We start from the raw sequence: 26,421 nt of genomic DNA, 5'->3' as shown, positions 1-26,421 counted from the left end.
CTCATTTTTGTCAGTGTTGTTCCTGTGTGTGAATGCTCCTTTGTAAAACCTTATAAAACTGAACCCCTTAGCATTTTATTCAAAATCTTCTCCTCATCCTTGGGTCACTTTCAGATTTGCTGTCACCGAAGTAAATTTTAGGTATGAAAGAGTTAAATTAACTTTTAGGCTTGACTTGGTCTGGCTTGGCAAGCTTGCTGCTTGTTGTTAAAAGCAATGCTACCCTAAATGGTACCGAGTTCTCTGGCTGCCGTTCAACCTGTTCTCTGGTTTATTCAAGCAACCTCACTTTCTAATTCAGATAGCTATCAAGAGATTACTACGTAGGGATACAGAATAATTCCTACTTGTTTTCACATCTTGCATCACCTAAGTAGGAAAATCATATATATTGTAGAATTAACAAATACTGATGTGTGTAACTGAAAGGAGGGATAATATGAGAATATGTAATATAATTAAGTTACATAACATTTGATTCTTGCTTCAACTGCAATTGTATCTACAGTTACCTTTTTGTAGCTACACACTACAGTTTGTAGTTTGTAAAATACCTCATGTGAACATTGCAATTTGCAGCATAATGCACAATATTCACTTTTTAAAAACTAATCTAATATATATTCTATGGTTTTTATTGAAAAGCAGATAATATTATGTCCTTACTTTGATAAATGTCTTATCTTCAGTTGTGACATGTCACATGAAATTTTATGAACAGAAATAATGGCAAGCTTTGCTAAATTTTCATCTGCAACCAGGTAGTAGTTTATATCAGGTACTGCCCTCAAACATATTTGGTTTTGGCCTTCCCCTGCTCCCACAGGAGTTGTCCCATCATCAGTTTATGGTCCTGCCCACAAAAACTGCAAGTGTGCCAGCAAGTATTTGTCAGGAACCAAATTGCAAATGCAAAAATTGGAGAATAGCTCATGTATAAATATGGGCTGTATTTGTTAGTTCATCTAACATGTAAAATCATACGTCTAGGAATTAAAAAAAAAAAAAAATGCAGGCAAGCCTTACAAGATAGAGGATTCTCCTCTGGGAATCAGATACAACATAAAAGACTTAGGAAACCTGAGGTCCCACCGTGATGATAGGCTAAAAGAGCCCAGTATGTTCCTGGGTGTATAAACAAGAGAAAACTTCAACAGGAGTAAACAGGTTATGTATATCTCATTTTTACCCTGCAACTGCCATGGCCATAGCCAAGCCCTGGTGACCACAGTTTAAGAAGAATGTTTAAAAAACCAAAAATTGTACAGGCTCTAAAGAAAAGCTTTGAAAATGCCTAGTATTGTGACAGGCACTTTATAGTGACTAATTCAAGAAGCTGAATCTGTTTGGCTTATCAAAGAAACAGAGTCTGGCTTGATCATGGTGTGGATGCTCATGTGGTGAGCAGAACTGTGATGAGGGATACCTTTGGTATCAAAAATCAACAGATTTAACAAAGTCCAGTGGCCGCCGCTTGAATCTAGGTGCAGAAACAAATGTTCAAATGTGTAAGGAAGCGGCTGGATGTTTCTTTTTTAAGGTGTGCCCTTATTCTAACAGAAGTTAATTCAGGTAAGCCCTGTAGCTTATGATAAGGAAGACAACAGACTAGATGATTAAAATCCTTTCCTTTAAAAATCTTTAAATTTTTCTATCTTTGTCTGAATTTGTTGGGGAAATTGACTTGATTGAATTTGCATCGCTGTAAGTAGGTTAAGATATTCTCAATATACTCAGGATAGTATTTCTATCATTTTAAAAAGGTCATTTTATTATCAGCTATTTTTCTCCTTACACCCAAAGAAAAGGTGAAAAAAGGAGGCTAAGTTTCTAGGTTTTATGATTACTGACATTGGAAAAAATCCCAAATCACAGCATCTGCCATGGAGTATTGCCTCAGTCAGTAAGCTAGACCAGGGCGGTGTGCTTTAGCCAGGCTATAAATAAGGTAATGAGATAATTGTTGACTAAAACTGACAGTTCAGTGACAGACAGTGATTATAGTATCAGTCTGATGCATTGTGTATAATATATAATTAGTACAAGTAATATCTTTAATATGGTGTAGTGGAGGATGGGTGACCTGACAAGACACCAAGGCAGACAAGCTGTTGCATCTGAAGTTTTTATTTATCTAGTACCTGCAGCCCAGCTTACTATAGTTCTGTGCACAGTCTCAAACTATTGATGAGAAACTGGAGGTTCATCATGAATGTTACTTAACAAATGTTAGCTTTCCTTTCTGTTATATATATTATCATTCTGGTTAGATTTTTATCTATTAAATTAACGATAAATGTGTAAACAACGGAGTATAATACAGGATTAACGATCACATTCGTGTAAATCTGCGTACTGAATAATTTTACTGTGTACTGCATTTGTTGGAATTGGGGCTGTGAAGTATGCTGGTTGCTGGAAGATGCTTTTATGCATTTGTGGGTTTTTTCATGGTTTGGTTATTTTTATCAGTCAGGATGAGTTTATTAAGGAGTGATGTGTTTTGTACTCGTATTAAAGATCAGTATAATTGATCTGCTACTTATACAGAGAAATCTTTTCCAGGCTATGTATTATAATAAAAATGCAGATTGCAAAGGATGATCAATATCCAAGTATAAGGGGGGGGGGAAGTAGTAGGACAAGGGTAGAGAGGGGGAATTTGTACAGTGGAGGCGGCCAACCTGTGGATTTTACTTAGTGAATACTTTAATCGGGCTTTATAACAGGATTTTGTAACATGAAATGGGGATGTACAGACATGAGAATTACTGGGCATCTGACTCCATTCCTGGCTGTGAGGAGAAACAGGTCAGCAGAGGCTGCCAAAGCCAATGCTGTGGACGGCTCCAAGATGCAGCTGTGTGATCAGCCCAGCCCTATCTTACGTGGGTTTCCTGCAGATGCATAAGAGCCACTCGAAATTCCTCTTTCTTGCTGGTCTCCACTGTAGAGAGTTCACAGTTTTGTGGTCTTGGAAGATTGGTTACCCATGTTGTAAATGCATGATTATAAATTTTTGCTGTTCTTGGCAATGCAAAATGTGGAATTTTTGTCAAACTGATGTGATAAGTTGGTGAATGGCAGAGCTGAGAGTCATTTTGGCCATTTTAGCCCTCTGGGCCCTGTTCATTCATCTAAATCCTTGCACTAGGGATTAGGGATTAAGGAGTACTGTAATGGTCACTAAAACTGAGAACAGAGTTAGTAATCATGGCAATAGCCTAGTTACTACTGTGAATACTAGAGTATTGTTTTCAGCTCTGTTTTCTAATTCACATCTTGCCACAAGGAACGTTATCCTTGGATGAGAGATGGTAATGGCATATAATCAGAAAAATGCTTTCAAGAGTAAAGGAGCCTGTAGGATAGATTACCACGTCAAGAGTAAAATGAGTTTGGAGAAAGTACAGGAGAAGCCTGCTGTCATTGGTGTATTGGACTAACATATGTTATGTATTGCAGGGCAGTATACATCTCAGGAACGGTTCTATTCAAGGAAGGATGGAAGCATGCAGCATGTCACCCACCTGGCTTGCCTAATTTACTATTAGTTCTTTTTCCAATTAAAGAAGCATTTTCCTTCACAGTTCTGAAATTTCTTGACATGTATACTGCTGATCTGGTCTAAGCAAAAAAGAAAGATACATGGACTATCAAGTAATCTAAACAATAATTATGCATGTCATTACTCTAAGAAAAACATGCTTATGGAATATAAATGTGAATTAAACTTGAGCTCAGTGTGTCAGATTTGATAGTTTCATGAGCTAACATAAACAGGTTGCAATGCAAAGTCTGATGATAAATCAGTTACCTGGAAAAATAAAACTTAAATGCTTTTTTTTAGGGCTGATTTAGAGTTTCAGACCCCTGCATGGTGTCTGGAGACTTAATATTTAAATAGCGTAGTGAGATTCTATAATGGAAGATGTTATTGAACTGTAGAATTACTTAAAGCTCTCTAGAAGGCTGCTGTCTGTAAAGAGTTAATTTTTTTCTGTCTTTGAACAGTCTGGAAGCCACTTCAAAGATCTCTGTAAGTGGTAGCCTAGTACTGTACCTGTTCCTCCTTTTCATTTGCCTCCCAAGAGTGTAGCTCAGCCTGAACCTTGTAATGTTGGAGTCTGTGCCGTAGGTGAGGAAATGATGGGTTTTAAGCATGCAAGAAGAGAAGGAAGTGATAGGCAAGAAAAAGCAGCAAATGCTCTGCCAGTACTTGTATGCAAAAGAATATTCTTATGCCTTTGACAGGGACAAAATTTAAGACCACCTTTTTCTTGCTAGACAACGAACTGAAAAAAATGTGGGATATGCAGTATCACGCCATGCTTGGGGAAAGCTGAGCTGGAAGGACTGGCCCAATGGGCATGAAAGAAATGTACAGCATTAAGAACTCAGCATAAAAACAGTCCAGATAAGAAGCTTTTCAAACACGTAATACAGATGGATAGATTTCAATATGGAAAATTTGTTCTTGTGGGGAGAAACTATACTCATTTTCTCAGCTGAGAATACTTGAAAAAGTAACTACGTAACGACTTGTACATGCAGTTCTCTGGATCCTGCCACCCCCACCAGACATCTGCAAAGACAATTTCTGGTTATGAAAACCTTCTTCAGTTATGTTTTGATGTCACAGTTCCAATAGCTATGCAAAAGCAACAACTAGCGAAAGTCACTGGTTGTAGCTGCAACAGTCTCTTCTGTATGAATGGCTTTTGGAGAACAGGGCCATTAAAGCAGAAAAGAAGAACAACAACGCTGTTATAAATCTTACCTTTCCTGGAGAGGGCTTCTGCTGCTACTGCTTGAGATGTGCATCTTGCTGTAATTTGTTTTCTTGCGGTTTCCCTCTACCATCTGTACGGTCCTTGGATTAGCCACACAAGCAATGCGTATTAGGAAACTGCCTCCTGAAATAGTAGCCTTTCTCAAAACCCCAGCAGTTAGGCTATTTTAGCATAGTGGGGAAGAGGGTAAGAATGAGAAAATAGGCAAATGATCTTTAACACAGAATGTTGCCAGGGGGAGAAGTACATAGGTCACAGATTTTGTAAGAGTAAGCAATTGTGGAAGACAACACATGTTTGGATGAGTAAGAAAATTGGATATGAAGTAGAAATGAACTTGTCTCAGGATTAAGCAGAAGACTGTGGCATCTGGAAGCGTGTGTTTGGCATGCAGACGTCGATTCTGCTTTTGACTCTGAATCACGCCACTCTTCATCTCTGCAAAAGGTGCCTTTCTGATAGAGTTCCTGCACTGCTCAACTGGCACCAGTGTTATATGCTGCAGCATATCAAATGGTGAGAGGAAGAGCTGCTATTGTAGAGCACACTCACTGCAATACCAAGATCAGAAAGAAGCAGTACGGGGTCCCTGAGTGCTAAATTTTTTTAAGCAACCTTGACAATGATTTGAGAGAGAGATGCAGGGATTCTCCAATATTTCTAGCCTTTGAACATTTTTATTTTGTGGGGGCTAAAAAGTGATGACCCAGAGGAGTAGTCCTATGCAATCTTCCCTGATGATCAGGCATGTACAAAGCTAATGGAATTCCCTGCTCAAAATTCAGTTTTTTAAACATTGGAATATCCAGGCTTATCACAAAATCCGTAAGGCTCTTCTGAGGGTTTCTTGAGCTTAAACAAAAGATAGAGATATAACTTTCATTTGTGATGTTGTCTCCTTGGAATGATTGAAAAGCGAATAATTGTTAAGAATTCACGAGCCAAGGCTATTCTGTTTGTGGATACATTTAAAATACAGTCTTCTCTGATCTTCTGAAATTAGGAAGTCTTTTTCAGCATTCTAACCCAGCATTCCAGGTTTTTGTGCATCCTGGCCAAGAGATTAGATTCTGTAGTATTCATAAAAACTGTAACAACATATCTTAAAGTGTAAAGGAAGCTATCTTTTTTTCCTTTCATAGACTGCAAAGTCATTTATTATTAATTATGGGCCAAAGTGATGTAATTCAAATCTGAATCTGAGATCCCCCGAGTTTGGTTCAGTGTGCCAGTTCAGTCCTCTCTTTACAAGGATTCAGCACATATTATAAATAGTCAAATAGTTGTAGTGTCTTTCTACTTGCTGTTCCCTTATTAGAAAAGGTGCTCATCTGCAATTATACAGAGCATCCGTTTCATGTCTGCTGGGTTGCAACTGTAAAAATTGGCTTCCTACCTTACCATGATAGTCAATGAACCTCACAGGAGTAGTAGAAAACTTATAAAATAATTTCTCTGAAAATAGCAGTTGATTATTAAGAGTGGAAAAATCTCATTTTGATAGGAGTAACAACTGTTTAATTGTCCCAGAGCAGCGAGTTGGTCATTTGTATTGTCCATTTATTGTTTTTTATTCTCTCTTATATTATTGTTATTTATTTATTCTTCATTTCCAAGGACTCTGGCAGTTATAAAACATAATTGTTCTCTCTAAAAGCCATCCAAAACACATGACAGGATGTTTATCTTCCCTAGAAGCACACGAATGTTTGAAACCAGTCTGTCAGTGGAAATCCCATGCTTTCGTGTATGTGACCTGCTGTTTGGAATCTCTTGACTGAATCTAGGTCGGGTTATCTATGAACGTAATATTGCCAACAAAGGTACCCATGGCAAGTGAGTAAGGGGAACGTATTAGAGAAAGTTATGGTTAGGGTAGAGGGGGTGTGAGTTGTAAATTGTAGGGTAAAAGATATTTATATTTTTGCAATCTCAAAATATGATCCTTCCCTCATTGAAAGCAGTGGCAACACACTGGTCAACTTGAGTGGAAGTAGGCTTCCTTGTTTTCACCTAGTGAATCTGCTAGGGCAATCCTGACTTTCCGATGTGACCGCCGAAGTATCTAAATTACATTATTTGTGTCTGAAGTTTTCTGGTTTACATTCTGAAATAATGCTTTCAGCCTCTTCAGCACATTTCAAATCCAAGTGATCCCAAGTGCTTTACAGACCATTATCAGGATATATTAAAAAAGATCACCTCACCTGCCAGAGAAATGCACCTCTCAAAGAAACAGTACCCAAAGCCACTTAACAGCATCCACCCATAGTTTTAGCACATTTGAATAGGAAGTAAGGAATAGTATTATAGTCCATTGCCTGCAGAAGGAATTATGGGAGGCTGGGTATAATTACTGAAACTACAATTTGGCCAGAGTGCCAAAATTGACTTTTGGTTTTTGCTTGCACTTTTTGTCATTAATCCCATGTGATGTGAAATGCCAGCATTGCTAGCACTGAAACTGACTTTAATATATAGGCCAAGGTCAAATAAAGACTGCCTGTATGTGATGATATATACGTAATGCTGATTTGGTCATTTTGCTTTCTAATTAGTTCATCTTTTCAGATATGTATTTAGGTTTTCTTCAGATATTGGGGGCGTACTAGTCAGCTTTTTTTTTCTGCCTTAAACTTGTTTGCAGAGTGCAAATATGAGCAGCAGATGCAAAGTACTTTGATCTTCTATTACTATTATCTTCTTATTACACAGGACAGTCTAGAGCAGCCATGATACCTCCGAAACAGCCGAGGCAACCGAAGGGAGCTTTGGATGATGCCATTGCCTTTGGAGGACTAGTAGACCAGGAGACAATGAACAACTTACAGCCAACACCACCTCCACTGCCAAAGAAAACAATTTTGAGAGCTAACACAGAGCCGACTCCCAGAGATCTCCAGAAGCAGGCTCTGGAGAACAACCTGTGCATTGTGGCCAATCCCACCTATGACATTGACACCAACTGGGAAGCAAGCAGCGCCTGCTCTTCGGTCAGCCTGGAGCTCAAGGTACTGGACAATGAGTCAGGAGATTCCTTGGACAGGCCTACAGAAAAACTAAGGGCAACCACCTCAGCAACTAACAGTGTTTCCAGCCTAACCACTATCAGTATTAAGGACCGGTGTTCCAATAGCATGGAGTCTCTAACAGGGAGACGTATCTCGCAGACTAAGCAGGGGAAAGGTGTTCAGAAGCCGCAAAGGCAAGCACTTTATCGAGGAATTGAAAACCGAGAAGAGGTGGTAGGTAAAATCCGAAGCCTTCACGCTGATTCACTGAAGAAGCTGGCACTTAAATGTGAAGACTTGTTCATGGCCGGACAAAAAGACCAGTTGCGATTCGGGGTGGACAGCTGGTCGGATTTCAGGCTAACCAGTGACAAGCCATGCTGCGAGGCAGGCGATGCAGTTTACTACCCAGCTTCTTATGCAAAAGATCCTCTCAACAATTACGCAGTCAAGGTAAGAGGGGTTTGAAAAATGATAACCCTAGACGTCAGTGACAAAATGTAACAACAATAACCCTAATCTGCAACACACCCAGTAGTGATAGGTCCTTCAAATATAAGTGCATGCTGCTTGCAGCAGCACTGCATGAGAAGTAAGATTCCCAAGGTACAGGCTCTTCCTTCTATCAAAAACCATGTGTGGCATTGGTATCTGCTGTTTAAGTTTCATCTGTTTTTATTGCAGCTCCAAAATTATTAAAACAAATCAACACAACTCAGTCTTTACCATGGTCATTGTTTAATGAAATATTGAAGAAAAAGCTGTATTATTTTAACATGTGTCAGCACTTTTTTGGAAACTTGCAATAACAAAATCCTTCGGTTCATCTGCATGCAGATGATACTAAATCATCACTCTTAGTTAGGAAAGATTTCAGAGTGTTCCATGTTCAGAGCCATGTAGTTTTAAATGTAAATTCTAGGGTAATACATCTTTATGTTCCCATTCAAGGTCTTATATTTTCACCAGTGTTCATTACCAGCCTTCAAAAGCTCTGTCTAGCCATCAGTGTTGCCTTATAAGCTATACTAAAAAAAAAAAGTGGAACTTGTCAGTGTTAGTTTTGTGGCCTTTTACTAAACAAACAATTGATTTGTGTCCAGTTTATTCTTCAGCTAACACATAAAAGAAATAAGATTTACTAGATTTACTGCTAATATATTAATGAATAGTTGGCAGCTAGCTCACTGGATGTTGTTACTTTATGGACTTTTATATAGGTAATTCTTTCTGAGCGCTGTATCTCTAAAGTTCTCAATGCTTATCTGGTAGGATGATAGTGAGAAAGACAGCTGAGTCTCACAGCTCTGTCAGGCCTCCTGTGTGACCTTGAGTAAATCATTGAACTTCTGACTCCTCCTTGTTGAAACTGAGATAAAACATTTATTACCCAACACAGGTGTGTGAGGCCTAATCGATTATTCCTTATAGAGCATGTTGACATTCTCAGAAGGGTGGTGCTTTACAGGAACAAAACGTTGTTACCGCTCCTGCATGATTGTTTACAAGAAAGATATTAAAAAAAAAAAAAGGTAGGATTGGTGCAACTGGTATGTTCTTCTGAAACTTGAAAAAGTATCTTTTTAAGGCAGATTTGTGGGCATAAACATTTATATTTCTTTAGTTATCAAGGACGTCCTTTTGAAAAGATGTGAAGTGAAATATGGATGTCTTGTGGATGCCACGTCCAGTGGTACAAAACAGCCGAGAACCAGACCATGAATATATCTGGCAATCTACTCTGGTTGCAGAATCAACAGTCTGGCATTACTCAGTTTGGGGTTTTTTAGTTTTAATACAATGATGCAAAAATGATTGCTTCTAGGAACCAAAGTGGTATTTTTCTATATAGGTGGGTTTGGATTATCACTAATGTGATTCCTCTTTGCACAGTATGGATGTGCCCTTAAAGTATTCCCTGACAGGCAAGACCTACGTAGTTGTTTTCTTATCTACTGTCCTCCTAAATATGTTTCTCTTGTAGAAAGATAGTGAGAATAAAGAACAACAATGTAGCATGGTCAAATACTGCCATATTTTTTTTCTCTCATAATTCAGATGTCTTAAAAATAGTTCTCCAACTAACAAAACTTATTGCAGCGTAATAGGTGTGATGGTCTTGAGAGTGAGTGAAGCATCCACAAAATATCCTTGAGCTGGAGGTTACCATGAGCTGTTGTGCTGTTACAATAAGAGGAAAAGTTACTCCCTAGCATTTAATGTGATATAGGAAGATACTCTCACTACACATTCTCCGATTTCTTTAAAAGCCGAGCAGGACCAGCATATAGGACTACTGCTGTCTCCATTTTCTCTTTCACATCTCTTAAGTATTATGTTCAGCTAAGTTGGGTTCTCTTCAGTTGCGTGTTTCTTTGGTGCATATTTTTATTACTGCATTCTCTATGCTAATATATTGAATTATATAGCATTGTTTAAACTGTGGTTCCTGGATTTTTTTTCCCCTAAAATCAGTTAGAGTAAATTTCAACTTTGTCTTAACATTTGCCCCAAGATGATCTTTGACTTACAAGTCATCAGTCCGGGATCAGATTTGTACAAAATCTCATAACAACAGATTGCTATTACGTTACGCAGAGATTTGGGGAATTTTGCTTTAACAAATATACCAGTTTTACTATCATGGGTATTTTTTGTGTGAGCCAAATTACATAATCATCTACCTCCAACAAATAAGCTATGTGTTTCTGCCATTTTAAATCCCTTGTCCCCAAAACAGGATGGCAAAAATAGTGAGATTAAAATTACAATTTAATTAAAATTAAATTGAATCCAAAATACAGTCTTCCTGTTATTTTTGATCAAGTCTTAGAAACACATTTTGAAAGTGTATATGGAGCCACATCTTCGGACAGTGTAAATTTATGTAGCTCTTTTGAGTTTTGTAGAACTACCCAAGCAACATTGGCTAACAATTCAGACACTTCTTAAGTTCTATGATTTTAATATTAGATTTGAGAAAAAATGTAATAATGGGATTTTTTAATTATTATTCTCTTTGTAGGAAACAAGAGATTCACCCCCAAACGGTGTTAAGAGTCTTAATGCATAAGTCAAAAAAAATTACGCTTTAATACTGTATCTCCAAAAGTAGAATTACAAAAGCACTGTTAAAAATTAAGCTTTAACCTTTTGACTACTGCTGAATTAAATTTAGAAGAATGAACCTTTTGTGCAGATGAATATACCAGTGCACCTTTACATTCTGGTGGTATCGCCAGCAAAAGATGCTGTGATAAATTTGATGGAGAACAAGCACAACTTGTTCTGTTGGTGTGGATATTAGAGGAAACATTGTTTATAGGGGTGTGTTGTTTCAAAGCATTGTATTATGCTTTTTGCTTCACTCTCACCTAATCTGCTAGTAAACATCCTGTGCAAAAAAGTTGCAGGAAGCCATGTGGAAATGACTTTGACTGAAACATTATAAATAAAAACAGTAAGTAAGTCGTGATCAGAAAACTGCTTTTCCAAATGGAAAAAACAGAAGTTGCCTTACAAGAAAGGTTTTCATACAATTCCAATCCCTGAGGTATTTTTCCTTCACTAAGTGCAGTACCATCTTCTAAGTAGTTGGTAGATCTGGGACAATATGGATAAACATTCCCCTGAAACCACAGTCTTAGCAGTAGTTCCAAATATGTAGTGGAAAGGTTACACTAAAGTAAAAGCAGCAGAGAGCACCAGCTTTTCGTACAAAGTGGATTGGACGAGTTCAATTCTTAGTATCCCTACACAGAGTGAATAAGGCAGTGATATGACAGGGAACTTTTTTATTTTTAAAAAAAAAAAAATTACTCAGAGTGAATAATAGTTAGACCCCCAGTATCGATACAGGCTGGGGGATGAAGGGATTGAGAGCAGCCCTGCCAAGAAGGACTTGGGAGTACTGGTGGATGAAAAGCTGGACATGAGCCGGCAATGTGCGCTCGCAGCCCAGAAGGCCAACGGTACCCTGGGCTGCATCACCAGCAGCGTGGCCAGCAGGTGGAGGGAGGGGATTCTGCCCCTCTGCTCTGCTCTGGTGAGACCCCCCTGCAGTGCTGCGTCCAGCTCTGGAGCCCTCAGCACAGGACAGACATGGACCTGTTGGAGCGGGTCCAGAGGAGGCCACGAAAATGATCAGGGGGGTGGAACGCCTCTCCTGTGAAGAAAGGCTGAGAGAGCTGGGGTTGTTCAGCCTGGAGAAGAGAAGGCTTCGGGGAGACCTCATTGCAGCCTGTCAATACTTAAAGGGGGCTTATAAGAAAGATGGGGACAGACTTTTTAGCAGGGCCTGTTGTGACAGGACAAGGGGGAATGGTTTTGAACTAAAAGAGGGCAGATTTAGACTAGCTGTAAGGAAGAAATTTTTTACCATGAGGGTGGTGAAACCCTGGCACAGGTTGCCCAGAGAGGTGGTAGATGCCCCATCCCTGGAAACATTCAAGGTCAGGTTGGACAGGGCTCTGAGCAACCTGATCTGGTTGAAGATGTCCCTGCCCACGGCAGGGGGGTTGGACTAGGTGACCTTTAAAGGTCCCTTCCAACCCAAACCATTCTGTGATTCTAGACAGCATAATTACTGTGTCAGTGACGTAAACTACTTCCACTTTCAGTATTAAACTCTCAAGGAAATTAATGTACAATATGATAGACAGACACATACAAATAATGGTTCAGAGTCCACACGGAACAAAACATACGTAATAACCCAGCAGGGTTATGGCCTGCAGCAGGGGTGTTCTGGAACATGTTGCAATGTAGTTCAGGTAAGATAACAGGAATTGCAAAGATGCAAACAGCTCAAAAGGAGCAGTTAAAATTTATTGCTTTGATTGCTACAGGGCAGCAGAAGCTCTTCTAGCAGTAAAACCTTAGGATTTCTGCTAAGGTTCCTGTCCCAAGTATAAAACAGAGCAATGCAGAAGTAAATAGTATTGGGCTGAATTTGGCTGACAGTTTCCTAGTTGCAGCTGACAATTATTTTCTAGTTATGTGTAGTTTGTCACAGTGTGCTAGGGTGTTTTTATGGTAATTCAGTTTCCTAGTGGAGCTTAGTGTTATTAAAGGTCATCTCAGAATTTCATGCTTCAGAGCAAAATAAAGCTACGTATGTTAAACTTTTAGCCCATTCTGAGTTCAGTCACAGCAGCATAGAATTCTGTATTTTGGCACATCGCTAAAAAGTCAAAGCTCTATTCCAAGGCCAGATCAAGAAAATGAGGTCAATCAGAGATCAAACTGGCCTGCTTGGAAAACAAGGTTGTGCCAAGAACAAGCTATCAATTTGGGATTAGCAAGCTTTCATTCTACACAGAATTTCATTTGCAGTTGTCCCTCTGTGCAGTACAACAAAGTAGCACAGATGGTGCAGTCTCTGTGATCTTCTGTGTTTCTCATTTTCAGCACTTGTAAATTCATTTCCCACAATATTCATCGTCCTTTAAGTTCACTGACGCCCTGTAAAGTGATAGGACAGAGTGGAGATGAGCTTCCCTGCTGGTAAAGTGGAAGTCAGCTGATGGCACAGTAGGCTACTGGACTCATAAAGGAAAAAGAAAAGCTAATGCAGAACAGTTTTTAGAAGCTCTGAAACATTAAAATCTTGCTTCTTAGGGATGCGAATGAGGCGGGGCAGGGGGGAGAATTGAAATGGCAGGATGTAAAGAAACCTGTCCTGTCCCTATAAACGTGATGGAAGTGTAGTTCATATGGGTGCACTAAAGAAAAGATACATGACGACAGTGCATTCCAGTGAAAAGGAAGATGGAAACTTTCCGTTCCTTCCTACTCCTATCTCCCCCTTTTTTCTCATTGTTTTCTTGCATTATATGGAAGGGCTTTTTACCAACATTGCTTCATCTTTTGAACAACCAGTCTTTATCAGCTTTAGAAGTAAGGCTTGCCAAGCCCTTATCAACACCTTTCTTCCAGCTATTATCACATACCATATCTTCATAGCTCAGCTGATTGTATTTCATTAAAGTAAATGACTGATTGATCCTACTTTCTGTTGGTGTTTTAGTCAAAGTATTTTCACCTTTTTCTCTTCCTGTGCCCAAAAGTAGGAATTCAACATATATATGTAAAAGGCAACAGGATTTCCATATTTTTTTAGAGTAGATTACTGGAACAGACAAAAGCTTTAAAAATCATGCAAAGAAAACTGGACCGTATATTTACTCACAGTTTTGACAAAGCATTAACTGTCACAAACAGAAAAGCAGCTCTGTATCCGCTCCTTTAGCAATTCATCACAAGCAGTCTAAAATACTTGCTAATGAGGCCACCAAATTTCACAATTTGTTCCCTAAATCTTTTCAAATGTAAATATAGACTTTGGCTGCATAACTTACTATAACTCAAGCCATTTTGAAAATTTTAAATCTTGGTCATTCAGACAATAGTTTTAGGTGATAGTGGAGTTATTCCAATATAAAATGCTAGGGTGAGCGTTACTACCCATTAATAGTATTAAACACTAGCATTCACTACTCTGTTGCAAAATGGTAATATAAAATAGAGTTCTGAGTAGAAGCTGCAAGTCAGAAAATTATAAAATAGTACAAGGAGTTTGTCAGTAAATAAAATTTACATTGTATAAACTGTCTTTCAACAGATCAATAACAAAACTTAGTTTGTCTCCACTACTTTCAGTACATTTTCTCCATTCTAATAAGATATTGGTAAATTGGAATCTGGACTCTGCAATCTAAAACCCCAGGACTTATCTGCAGTCATGCAGCTGTATTTCACAGCAAAAGTCTGAAGAGTAGCCAGACGCTTAAAGGAACATCAGATTACTGCAGGTCTGTCTTTTAGAAACTGTTTTATGAATTCAGACATTCAGGTGTCTGATTTGTTGTCATACTTCAGTTTTTGGGTGCTGCTTCTAGACAGCCTAGCTTTGCCTTGTCAATTACAAAGTATCTAGTGTACAAATTTTAGTGTTTGTATAGTCAGCAATTTAATCAGCCTTAAATAACCCAGCTGCCTCTTCCACTTCTCACTTCATGTTGTTTGTAAACAAAAAGCGAGAAGCAGAAAATACATCTCTAATCAGATCTCAGCTCTCTTGTCTCTGTAGATATTGCACGCATGTTCGTGTACCCATATACTTTCCTGTATTAAAAAAGAGAAGGAAAAGTGTCCAAAAGCCACCACTATTGGGCATTTGTGGGATTAGAGTTTTTTTTTTTTCTTTATTGATTATCTTCTTTGACAGCAGAATAAGGAGGGAAAAACTGTTTTCATGAATGCGGTCATTTTAGTATTTATTTTAATCATAATACTATTTAGTCTTTAATTTCTGTTTTGTTGATATAAAGAGAGGAGTCTGAAACAAAAACCCGTATTTAAGAACTGACATTAGGGAAAGTTTGGCTCTGCTGTGGATTCAGACTTTAGAGTGGACACTGCTCTGAAGCTTTTCATGAACCCCAGTAACAACGGAGTTAACAATGTGACTTGTTCACCCTGGAAAGTGTTACAAGGATCATTATATATAAAGCTCTGTTCTGCTTGATGCTGGAGAGGTCTTAACTGGAATGCTGTATTCATTATAGGGCATCACTCTTCAGAAAGATGTAATAAATGGGGAGAATCCAGAGAAGAGCAAAAGAATCAGAGGGTTAGGAATAAAAATAGGAGGAATGAGGGCTGGTTATTTTTTAAAAGAAAACAATGAAGAGGGGAAAAGTTACATTTTCCCAAGTGTACAGGTGTAATGTTAAAGGATGGGAATCAATATTTTTAATATCAGCTAGGAGAAGGGCTATCAGCTTAATTTGAAGTAAAATAGACTTAGGATTGAATAGCAGGAAGAAAGAGAAAGGAGAAGATAGAGAAGGACAACGCTCTTTTGGGGTGTTTTAAGTGGGTTGGAAAGCCATTTTTTAGGAATGATCCAGCTGACAACATGCAGATCAGATTCACCTTGCAGGCCAATTCTGCTGGCTCAGAGGAAAAGGGAATGGGTGCAAAGGCAGCGTACTCTGCCCTAATAGCTGAATGCCTTTTGGTGCAGATGTGCGTGGCCAGTCATTTCTAAATTAGAAGGAAGCATTACCACATCCACAGAGGCCTGTGAAAGTGTGCTTTTGAACTATCACAATTCTAGGATTGGCAATATTTTCTAAAATGAGTGAACCAAGGCTGATTTTTAAGAGGTGCAAAGCTATCTCCTATTATTTAAACTGAATTTCCAGTACTAAATTTGAGAACCCTTTTCTGAAATAAGTAGGAGAAAGAGGCTGCCTAGGACTAAAATTAGAAACTAGGAATAAGTGTCGATTCCTTTGCTTTGCTTTTCCTATAGGCAAGGAGAAATCCTTTTCATAAACTTTAAAAAAAGGCCTTTTATGCACCAAATTGAGAAGTATTAATTGTTTTAAGAGCAAATACTCTGTGGATTATATATTGCTAATAGAATATCATTTTTAGCTGGCAGGTGGCATTAGAAATCCTCTGTGGGTAACATGAAATATACTACAATAGCTAAGGTTAAACTCTTTCAGAATGAGTTTATATTTTGGATTAGGTCAGTTAAATATTTTTAAAAACTAAAGGCTGGATTACAACACAGTGAACCTTTTCTGCAGTTGGAATTGATTATCCCCACGGCGGGCTGTACAAGAAAAAGGATGTGGACTTGAAGGGCATAGAAGACAAAACTATTCTCATTTTCCTTAGTCGCTGTTCTCCCAATCAGATTTGATACACGCTGGTAGGGTCCATACAACACTTTTCTACTTCTGCCTTCTGTGCAGTATTAAGTATTTAATAAATCTGGGGACTTCAGTCTCCAAGACAATCAGCTAACATTTTCTTTTCATATATAATTCAAAGGTTAATGCTGTATTTTTACTGTATTTGTTTAAACTTTTGTAACCCTTGAGAGAAGGGGGGGGAACTTTCCATTGATAACTCACTTCAGCTCTAACAGTATAAAATACATTTGAAAATTTAAATTGGCAAGAGCCACTGTACAAAGAGGATAACTATCAACATTTCCAGAAAATGATGACTTCCCTCTCTTAAATAAAATTGACTAGAAAATGCATTTTTCAAATTTGTTTTGTTTGTGCATGGCAGTTATAAACAGGCAGTTCAAGCTATAGCGTACATAATACGTAGGGAAATTTAAATGCTTGTGAAGTATGGAAATATGCACAGAACCAAAAACAGGAGGGCAATCAAAATAGTGTTACTACTTGTGTCTACTTTCATATCATTATCTGACAACGCACTTTTCTGATCAACAAGCGTAGAAGACTAAATTTCCCATTAAACTATATATTTCTTAACCGCATAAGCATGTAAAAGATGAAAAACATTTTCTTTTTTTTTCTTTTTTTCTTTTTTTTTTTTAGTGAAAGGTAAGTTTATAACTTACCCTACATAAGTTCTTGAGAAGGGGAAAAAAAGAAACAGGGAGAAGAGTCACCTTATGCTTATATTTAGGGCTAGAATGAGATCTGGGCTTGTTGGTGGTTGTGACTGTGTAGAACTAGTGCTGACTTTTACTAACCTTAGTTATCTGGCTTTCCTTGGCTTTCAGAGATGAGCTAAGGGAAGCTGTAACTTCATCTGAAGAGAGACGTCTTCCTATTTTCTCTTCCTCTGAGCTTTGCAGTTTAGATCTTTTGGTGCATTATACCAACAGAATACTTAGGCTCTAAACTTGTAAAGATTAAAACATACACTTAACTTTACACACTTTGAATGATCTCACTGAAGTCAGTAGAACTAAGGTTAATATGCAAAGGTCAACACACCTGAGTCTTTGTGGGGCTGTAATTTTAATCAGTAAATGCCTTAGAACAGAGGCCCTAATAGAGGTTGTCCAGTGGCTGTTGTAAGGGGGTTGGAGCTGCCAGTTGTTATGGCAGTGCAAACAATTAATAAAGATAATTATTATGGTGATAGTGTATGTATCAACAAGATATTTCTGGACAGAAATTAAATACAGCTATTATGGCAAAATAAACACATATACTTAAGATCTTGACAAATGATTGAAAGCAATTAAGGTACCATGTTCTAATGAGTTTCCATTCATCACCTGAGCCACAGCAACTATGCTTGCCAACAGCCCCTGCCATGCACACATACACCCCTTATCCAGACATGATATGTTAGCTTGATACAGCTCCAGCTAATAGATTTCAGTTTCCAATTACAGTAGGCAAGGAGCATGCATCCAGTCACTTAACTCTGCTGACAGGTGGTAACTTGTTATGCCATGCTAACTCAGTCATGTGCAGTCGTTTGATCATACCCTCAAATATTCTATGCATGTTTCTTTGTAACTCCTGTTGCTATTGATTATTTTTATCTTGTTCAAGCTTCACGCAAAGCTGAGAGAAGAACACGAAATAAAATTATATGGATAAGCAAGTAACTGTAAAGTAAGCTTCACTGTGAATTTACCATATATCAGCTGTTATTCTGACTAAAAGCACAACCTGCCTGAACGGTATTTTCTGTTGAATAATATATGCACAGGGAGAGCTGCCTACACATATTGGTCTGCAGTTGCTTACTATCCAGTGGAAACTGTTCATGTGCCTTAAGATAATCTGCCAAGGTCAGTTCAGTAAAAAATTGTTCAGTGCTTGTGTTTAGGGCTAGACTGTGGATACCCATTAACAAGATACATATTAAAAAAAAAGATACAGAATTTACCAATTTAAGAGTTATGTTATGTCTGTTCTGTTTATTTTCTTCCCCCAGATTTGTAAGAGCAAAGCTAAGGAATCCCAGCAGTATTACCACAGCCTATCTATCCGACAGAGTCTGGCTATCAACTTTAACATCCAACAGGACTGTGGCCATTTCCTTGCTGAAGTGCCAGTTCGTCTCCTTCCATGGGAGGATGCTGATGCAGCAGAGGTAGAAGAAGAAGAGCGGGAAGAAGAGGAGAAAGAGCCTGAGCAGAAGAACAGAGACACTCCTTCCAATACAGAGGCTTCACAGAAAGACAGCTCAAGCAACCAGGGGACCATCAGCAAGCCACGCAGCCGTGTTGTGGTCATCACGCGGGAGGTCCCATACTTAACAGTGGCCGACTTTGTGCGAGAATCTGCACCCCGCCATGCAAAAAGCCCAGATTTATATGAAAGACAGGTCTGTCTACTCCTTTTACAGCTGTGTTTGGGTCTGGAGCATCTGAAACCTTATCATATCACACACTGTGATCTGCGGTTGGAGAACCTGCTGCTGGTTCATTCCAGACCAGGAGGCAGCCCTCTGAGCTCTGAGTCCATGGAACCCAGTCCCAACACTGCTTGCCCAGCCAGGTTAATAGTGAGCAATTTCTCCCAGGCCAAGCAGAAGAGTCATATGGTGGATCCTGAGGTCCTACGGGATCAGTCTCGCCTGGCTCCAGAAATCATCACTGCAACACAGTACAAAAAGTGTGATGAGTTCCAGACTGGCATCCTCATCTACGAAATGCTGCACTTACCCAATCCCTTTGATGAGAATCCAGAGCTGAAGGAGAAGGAGTATACTCGTGCTGATCTCCCCAAGATTCCTTGCCGTTCCCTCTACTCTCAAGGGCTTCAACAACTTGCCAGCTGCCTGCTGAATCCCAACCCTTCAGAGAGGATCCTGATATCAGAAGCCAAGGGAATCCTTCAGTGTTTGCTTTGGGGTCCACGTGAGGACTTGTTCCATGCTCTAAGTACATCTTCCAACCCCTCGCGGAGAGATGCTGTACTTCAGAACTGGCTGGATATCAAAAGGACGCTGCTGATGATCAAGTTTGCAGAGAAGTCCTTGGACAGGGACTGTGGAGTTATTCTGGAAGACTGGCTTTGTTGTCAATATCTGGCTTTTGCCACTATAGACTCACTTCATCGCATTGTGAGAATCATGCAGCAGCACTAGTTTGTAGAGCCTGTTGCTTTTCATGAAGCACCCCCCATCTCCACTCCAGCCCTCATTCCAGCCTGCCCTAGGGCTCACACTTTGTGTAAGTGTTAAAAAATAGCCTAGATATCAAAGCCAGCAACTCTGAGCAAATAGGTTCTAATTGGAGAAATTGCATCCTGTACCCAATATGACAGAAACTACTTTTTTGCCAGGCCTGTTAGGGATTGATTATATATACATGACTGCATTTGGATCAGACAGTATGTAACTTGATTAATATCTGGCTGAAAAGGAGAGCAAACTTTGATACCACTATTTCTACCACTGCAGTAAACAAATTGCCCTCCTCATCTAGGTAGTTTCTGTCATTTTCGTATGTAGCATTGGTTAGTGAATAGCAGTGACCATAAGCAGAAATGGATTAGTTGTAAATGTGAGATGAGTGATCCACCATGCCACAAAACATTCATTTGCTTCCATCCCGTATACCATGCAAAATTTTCTCTCAGCTTAGTCAGTCCCCCACAAGTGGGCTGGACTCCTCTTTCCTTTGGTCTCAACCAAACAGATTCTCATCTTTCTCTTACACTTTACGCCTTCTTTTTTTCCTGCCCAGATGTGGTTATCCTGCTGACTGTGGCAAGTGTCAGTGGGGAGTTAGCATCTGTGTTCAGTCCTCTTCCTCCTTTCTCTGCCTCTGACTCACTGCCTACCCGTATCTTTTCTAACCACGGATCCGTGATTTCAACAATACTGCCTTAATCAGACCATTACCCTTAGCTTAAGACCTCTGCATTAAAAAGCAGAATATGCACACTTTGTCTATCCCATTTCCTACATGACATTCACCAGTCTGGACTGTTGATGTACTGTAGCTATAATCACGTTTATACAAGAACAATACAACACATGGTGGGCAATTGAAATTCCCCTTCCATCGCAAAAGGCACTAAAGCCTGACTTGAAATGGATAGGACGTACATAACCTTCTCTGACAATCACTGCTATGAATTGGGGATGAAAATAACAGCCACCTCTTCTGTTTTATTTTGGTTTGCTCTTGTCACTTGTGCCATATTGCAAAGTGGGACTGAAATTGGCTCTGCTGGTATGTTGGCAGGAGATAGAAATGTTTAGAGCTTGTCTGTGTGTAGCTAACAGGCCACATGGAGACACTTTTACTGCAGACACAGTTCTCTGAAGGGTAAAAACAAGGGGGCAAAAACACTGTTGTTTAATTATTGAGGGAGCTGTTAAGTTTGGCAGCCACAACTAACAGTATCATGATCTGTTTTTCCCACAGCAGTGTTTGGCTGCATATCTCTTGTCTGTTGTAACTAGTGTTTTCTAATGTTGCTATAGACAACACCCTAAAAATGGAATGTTGTCAGAATAGCTCAAAGAGCATTGCAGAGTTCTGGACTAGAGAAGGAATTAGTGAGGATTAAAGAGACAGAATTTTTAAAAACTCAACCTGAAGGAGCTTTTCACTTTTAGAGGCCGCTGCTGACTTCCTTCCCTGATCTAATGGCCGTTTCCTATGGAACCTCTGCAGTTGTACAGGCGGTATGTTTGCTCAGTATTGCTAGGCTCTGAATTGTTTCCTGCATCACTCTGAAGAGTTGATCTGGATGCAGGGGAAAAAGTGATACCGACTATTCTGACCAGGTATCTGACAGCCCTAGTTATGAGCCTGTGCTTCTTTCTTATGGATCTATGTGCAATTCTTGTATGTATTTTTTAAAGCTGTACATTACAGTGTTCACTTTACACACCAGCCTTTACCTGATGCTAGATGTGCAGCCCCTTCCTTTATTTTCCTGGCACATAAATGCACGGATATCCATGTGTTCTTTTTATGGATTGACGTTTCATTTTATTTGTTAAAACTGTGAGGATTCAATTCACTTCAGCCTTGAAACAAATAGCCACTTTAGACAGCATATGCATGCTTGGACCAGATGCATGGAAACTGAACAAACAGTCTTGCAGGCTTAAAGTCAGCAAAACTAGCTCTGGATCCACACCGTACATTTGGAGGGGTTGAAATGTCTATATTATTCTTCTCTGGCATCTATCGGAGCTAAGCTGAATAGTGTGTGGAAGCCTACATCGATTGTGCCATGGTATATAGACTTTGTGACCTTTCTAAAGATTTTTTTGAAACTTCTGATTATTATTCTTTTGTTTGATTCACCTGTATCAGTGAAGGATCAGGCAGGGATAAGGGTAATATATTTTGTGATTTTTTTTTTTTCTTTCTCTTTTTGGCAAAAAGGTTAGGATGGCGGCATTGAGGCAGAAAAAGAGGACAGTGCATTAAAAGCCCAAGTGCAATGTATGTAGTTCAGGTACTCCTACTACATCAGGAAAGAAAGTTTCTACACTACTGCTGAGCAGCTCATAGAAGAACCTTTACAAAGAATCACACATGTTCAATGCAGCCCTGCTTTATCTGGACACAGGAGGGCAATGCTCTCATAGCTTAAATACACCGAGCACGACAAGTCACTCGCATGCTTTCAGCTAGCTATTAGTCACAATGTGTTGAGCTACGAGTAGGGCTTCTTGTTCTCTGTGGTCTGGTTTTGTGTTTGTTTCATAGTGCGAGTGCGCACATAACTTCTCACCTAACTCATATAGGCTGTACGAACAATTCTTGGACCACTTGCCATTGCAGTGGGCTCATTCCTTGAAGCTGTTAGGTGTTTCCGTGTTTATGGACACATGTTCTCAGTGTCACTTTCATGTCAACACGCACATGCAAAGTTGAATTTTGAATGTTTTACAACCATATGTATTTAATGCAGCTGGTCCGAAGCCTTTTTATCTCTAGCTATCTAATTTCAGTTTGTATCTTTTGTGATGAACCAATACTCACTTTAGCTCTGCAGTATAATCAAGCATGGATAGATGTTCACTACCAATCTCTTTCTTGTGCAGCACTGGGTAAACTTTAGCAATTTGTAGTGTTGTGTGGTTTTTTTTCTTTAAAAAAGAAAGAATGGTCAAAGTAGTCGAACACAATCTGGCCTGAGCTATTCCTTGGGGAGCTTGAGGCTCACTTTGCAGATATGCCCATAACTGATGATTGTAACTGTGTTTGTGGTGGGTCTCCATCCTGGCAACAGATTGTGCCACAATAAATGTCCAAGAATGTATGCATTAAACTGATTGTAAACAAATCCTAAGAATGCTACAGCATAATTGCTAAGCAAAAGGAAAAAAACCCGCTCTGTTTGTAACTGGGATCCTGTGTATGACAGGAACAAAACCCCTGGCTGTGCATGTTATAACTTACTTGAATATGTGCACAGATCTTGAATTTTTTTTTAGCAATGTCGCACTTTCAGTTGAGCTCAAGAAATAGGAAGAGCTGCAAATCTAAGATAACAGTATTGACTGTAAATATATATTTTTCTATTAATAAAAGTTGTCATTCAAATATTTTTAACGTGAACTGTAAAGATTTTTCCAGTGGAAACTAATTTCTGGAAAAATCAAATGCTTGTTTGAAGAATTATGAGTGGTTTCTGATCCTATTAGAGCCATTAAAAACCTCTCTAATGTTACAGAGAGAGCACAGTGATTGGATTCACAATGTTTAGTGCCTTGTCAAAAAACTAAAATGTAGCTGGTCAGTTGGTGGAAATCTTATTATTTTCATAATAGCCCTAGAAGTAATACTGCCCATATTAAGATGCAAAAGACCTTACAAAATTAAATGCTGTACTTCGTAAGATACTGAGTTGATCTATTCAATGAGATTCGGTTTTGGAGTTTATGTGAACGAGTTCCTTTAAGTTGCTTGTAGTACAGCATAAACCTGAAGTAAAAAAATTGTGGGCTTTCAAATTTGGGATGTGCACAGGAAGGTAGCGGATAACAAGTCAATTGGTCTAGACTGACCACAGCATCAAAAGAAGCCTATTGCTTTGACAATCTACTGCAGACGCTCAGCTTCTAGGAGATGAGGAATCCGGTTAGTCTGGAAGAAGCGGTGAAGGTAAGATGCGCTGCTCCTGCTGTAGGTAGTGGATGTGCCGCACACCGTACTCTGTGGTGTGAAATGCAAACCTCAGTTAAAACAGGAGTTCTAAAAAACTACTCCTGAGATGTTATGGAAAGTGGTTTTGTTTTGTATTTCTTAAATGGGAATTACTTACTCACTAATTATCTTTCAAACCTCAGATCTGATCCAGTCAATATGCATAACCAGGTGAATATAAAGAGAATCTATTAGTAAAATCTTGCCTACAAATTTTCAGGAATGAGGGAATCCAGAATTCTATTCTGGAGCCTCTGGAATGTCCCAATATAGAAGCCTGGTCTCACTTCAATATTCAGACATGATGACATCAGTAACTCAAGCTAGGATATCATATTGCTGGCCCACAGACAAGAATGCATGTAGCATTTACAGAAATGTTCCACCTTAAATCTTTCATGCTCCGCACATCCCAGCAGCACCCACAAGGTATGAATGGATCATCTTGACATTTTAACACAGGGGAATTCCCACATATTAGAGAGAAAAATATATTATTTAAATAAATCACATGTGTGTTAGGGTTCAGCTACTTGGAGAATTTATTCAGCAGCTTCACACTGTAGATCCTTAACTTTTGTAAAAACAGTATTTGCTGCTGAAATAAAATGTATCTGTTTATCAATTCTTGTGCTGAGATGCCCCACCTAAATTAATTTTTTTTTGTAGTAGCAATTAAATTAATATGTAAATATAAATTAAATAGTCCTGTTTTTATTTAAATCAATTGTAACTTTTCTGAGGGATATAATGGAAACCAAATCAGACCTTTTAAAGCACTGTCCTTTCCCCAAATAGGAATTAAGCTGTTTCTCTGTAGAAACAGTACACGACCATTATTCCCTGCATGACTAGGCCATCTATTTTACTCAGATTTTGCAGAGGTAGCGTTAGTTCTGCCAAAACTCCTGTAAAACCTAGAGCACAATCAGAGCCCTTCAGTCCCTGTAGGGAGAGATGTGATGATCGTTATGTAGTAAGATAACATCAAAGAATTGCAGAATAGAATTTTAAATACCTCTATAAAAATACACCTGTGGAAATATTCTGTAAACAATCATCTGGATTCCAAACACTTCAAGGGAGGAATACACAAAAAATACTTTTCAAAGGAAATACTCGGGAGAAATTTCTTTAGGGCACCCTCAACTTTAGAAGGAGGAGCAAGTCTTTCCCACTGCTGTGTAGCAGAGAAATTCTAGTAGACATTTGTATGGATTTTATTATTCAACTGGATGCAGTATTAGAGGGATGGTGATTTTGAATACATGTAGAATGTAATTTAAATAATTTCCTTTAAGTCTCCTTGCATTGGTGCTCCGCTCAGCATTTAGTTGGAAACCACAGAATGCTTTCAGATCAAGCAGAGTTGCCAGTGAGAAATGAAATACTCAACTTACCTGTACATAAGCATTTTACCACTCTACAGAATTTTAGAATTTGGTTTGTACTTCAGACTATAAAGATTTTTTTTTTCCATAAATCCAAGGGGAAGATTTCAGGGATTTAGAAGAGGTTGGAACTTTTTTTTATATGGAGGAAATATTTGGTTTTATATATATATATACATACATATATATATGAGAGTGTGTGTGGGCATGTTTTAATATATATATGTATGTATATGAATTTTGGTATCCCAAAAGTATTCTTGCCCCTTTTTGCTTGAAAATATATATATTATATATTGTATATATAATATATATTTAAGAGTGTGTAAATTTGAATATAGTAATTTCATAAATAACACCTCTTCAAAAAGGACTCAAAACTTCTGTTTCTTCGTCCTTTGGCTTGTTGGTATTTAGAAGGTTTTGCAGTTGAAATTCTTGGGTTTTTTTCTTTTAAAACTTAATTATGCTGAGCATTTAAGAATATGTTACTGTTTTTAATAAAAGTGGGAAATTTATTTTTAAATTAGGGATTCCAAAATTGATAGACTTTTATAAATGGGATTTCTTTAAATCTCTTGAATAAGGGATTTTTTTTTTTTTTAATTTCAACTCCATGCTTGTGGGTAATTTGTATTTGGAATTCCTTGTTGCATTGCTTTATCTGGTGCTTCATATTGATATTTACACGTTTTTATATAAATAAGTATATAAACTTCAAGCCTTCCTTTGTGATCAGGGGCAGTTACACTCTGGTTTGCTGTGGTACTTTGCTGTGTACTCTGTGGCATTCATGTTACTGTGTAAATAAACTAGTTTTATTACACTCAAAATCAAACTTGCAGTTGTCTCACTTTTCTCTCTTCCTAGGCAATTAGACGAAAATGTATATTTCTGAGGAAAATGCATGTGGCAAGTCCAGCAAAAGATTTTACTACAAGAATAGCTGGCTAGTTTGCAGCTAGTGTGCAAGCGTGGCAAACTTCGGTTGATGAGACTGATGCTCAGCACCGCCAGCCATGCTAGCATGGTGGCCGGGCATCCCAGCTGCAGGAACTGCCAGTGCTTGGGACATTGTGCCACCTCCCACCTCTGGTGTTTTCCCCAGAAGTCTCACCATGGCTGGCACTATTTTGGCTCCATCTGGACAAGTGGCAGTGGCAGCCCAAAAATAAACTGGCCACCAGCAGCTGCTGTTCATTGAACCAGTGTCTTGTAAGGCCGCCTTGGAGAGAAGTGACTTGACACATTAATGAAAACAGAGACAGCCGCATGTCCACACTGGGGCAACCGTTATC

The 26,421-nt window shown here is 38.8% G+C and overlaps 1 protein-coding gene across 15 annotated transcripts in view; it reads left to right on the top strand.

Moving 5' to 3' along the window:
- Nucleotides 1-25,961, top strand: part of PEAK1 (pseudopodium enriched atypical kinase 1) — a 124,357-nt gene extending 98,396 nt beyond the window's left edge. For all 15 annotated transcript variants that reach the window (XM_075160437.1, XM_075160446.1, XM_075160448.1 and 12 more), the window contains 2 exons: nt 7,509-8,257; nt 18,542-25,961. In XM_075160437.1, the coding sequence (XP_075016538.1) occupies nt 7,509-8,257; nt 18,542-19,699 (1,907 nt within the window). In that variant the 3' untranslated portion in view covers nt 19,700-25,961. The remainder of the gene's footprint in view (nt 1-7,508; nt 8,258-18,541) is intronic.
- Nucleotides 25,962-26,421: the final 460 nt, after the last annotated feature.

This window comes from Calonectris borealis, chromosome 11 (assembly GCF_964195595.1).
Source record: "Calonectris borealis chromosome 11, bCalBor7.hap1.2, whole genome shotgun sequence".
NCBI classification, from domain to species: domain Eukaryota; kingdom Metazoa; phylum Chordata; class Aves; order Procellariiformes; family Procellariidae; genus Calonectris; species Calonectris borealis.
Note: the sequence above shows the minus strand (reverse complement) of the source record. Positions and strands in the feature narration are given on the sequence as shown.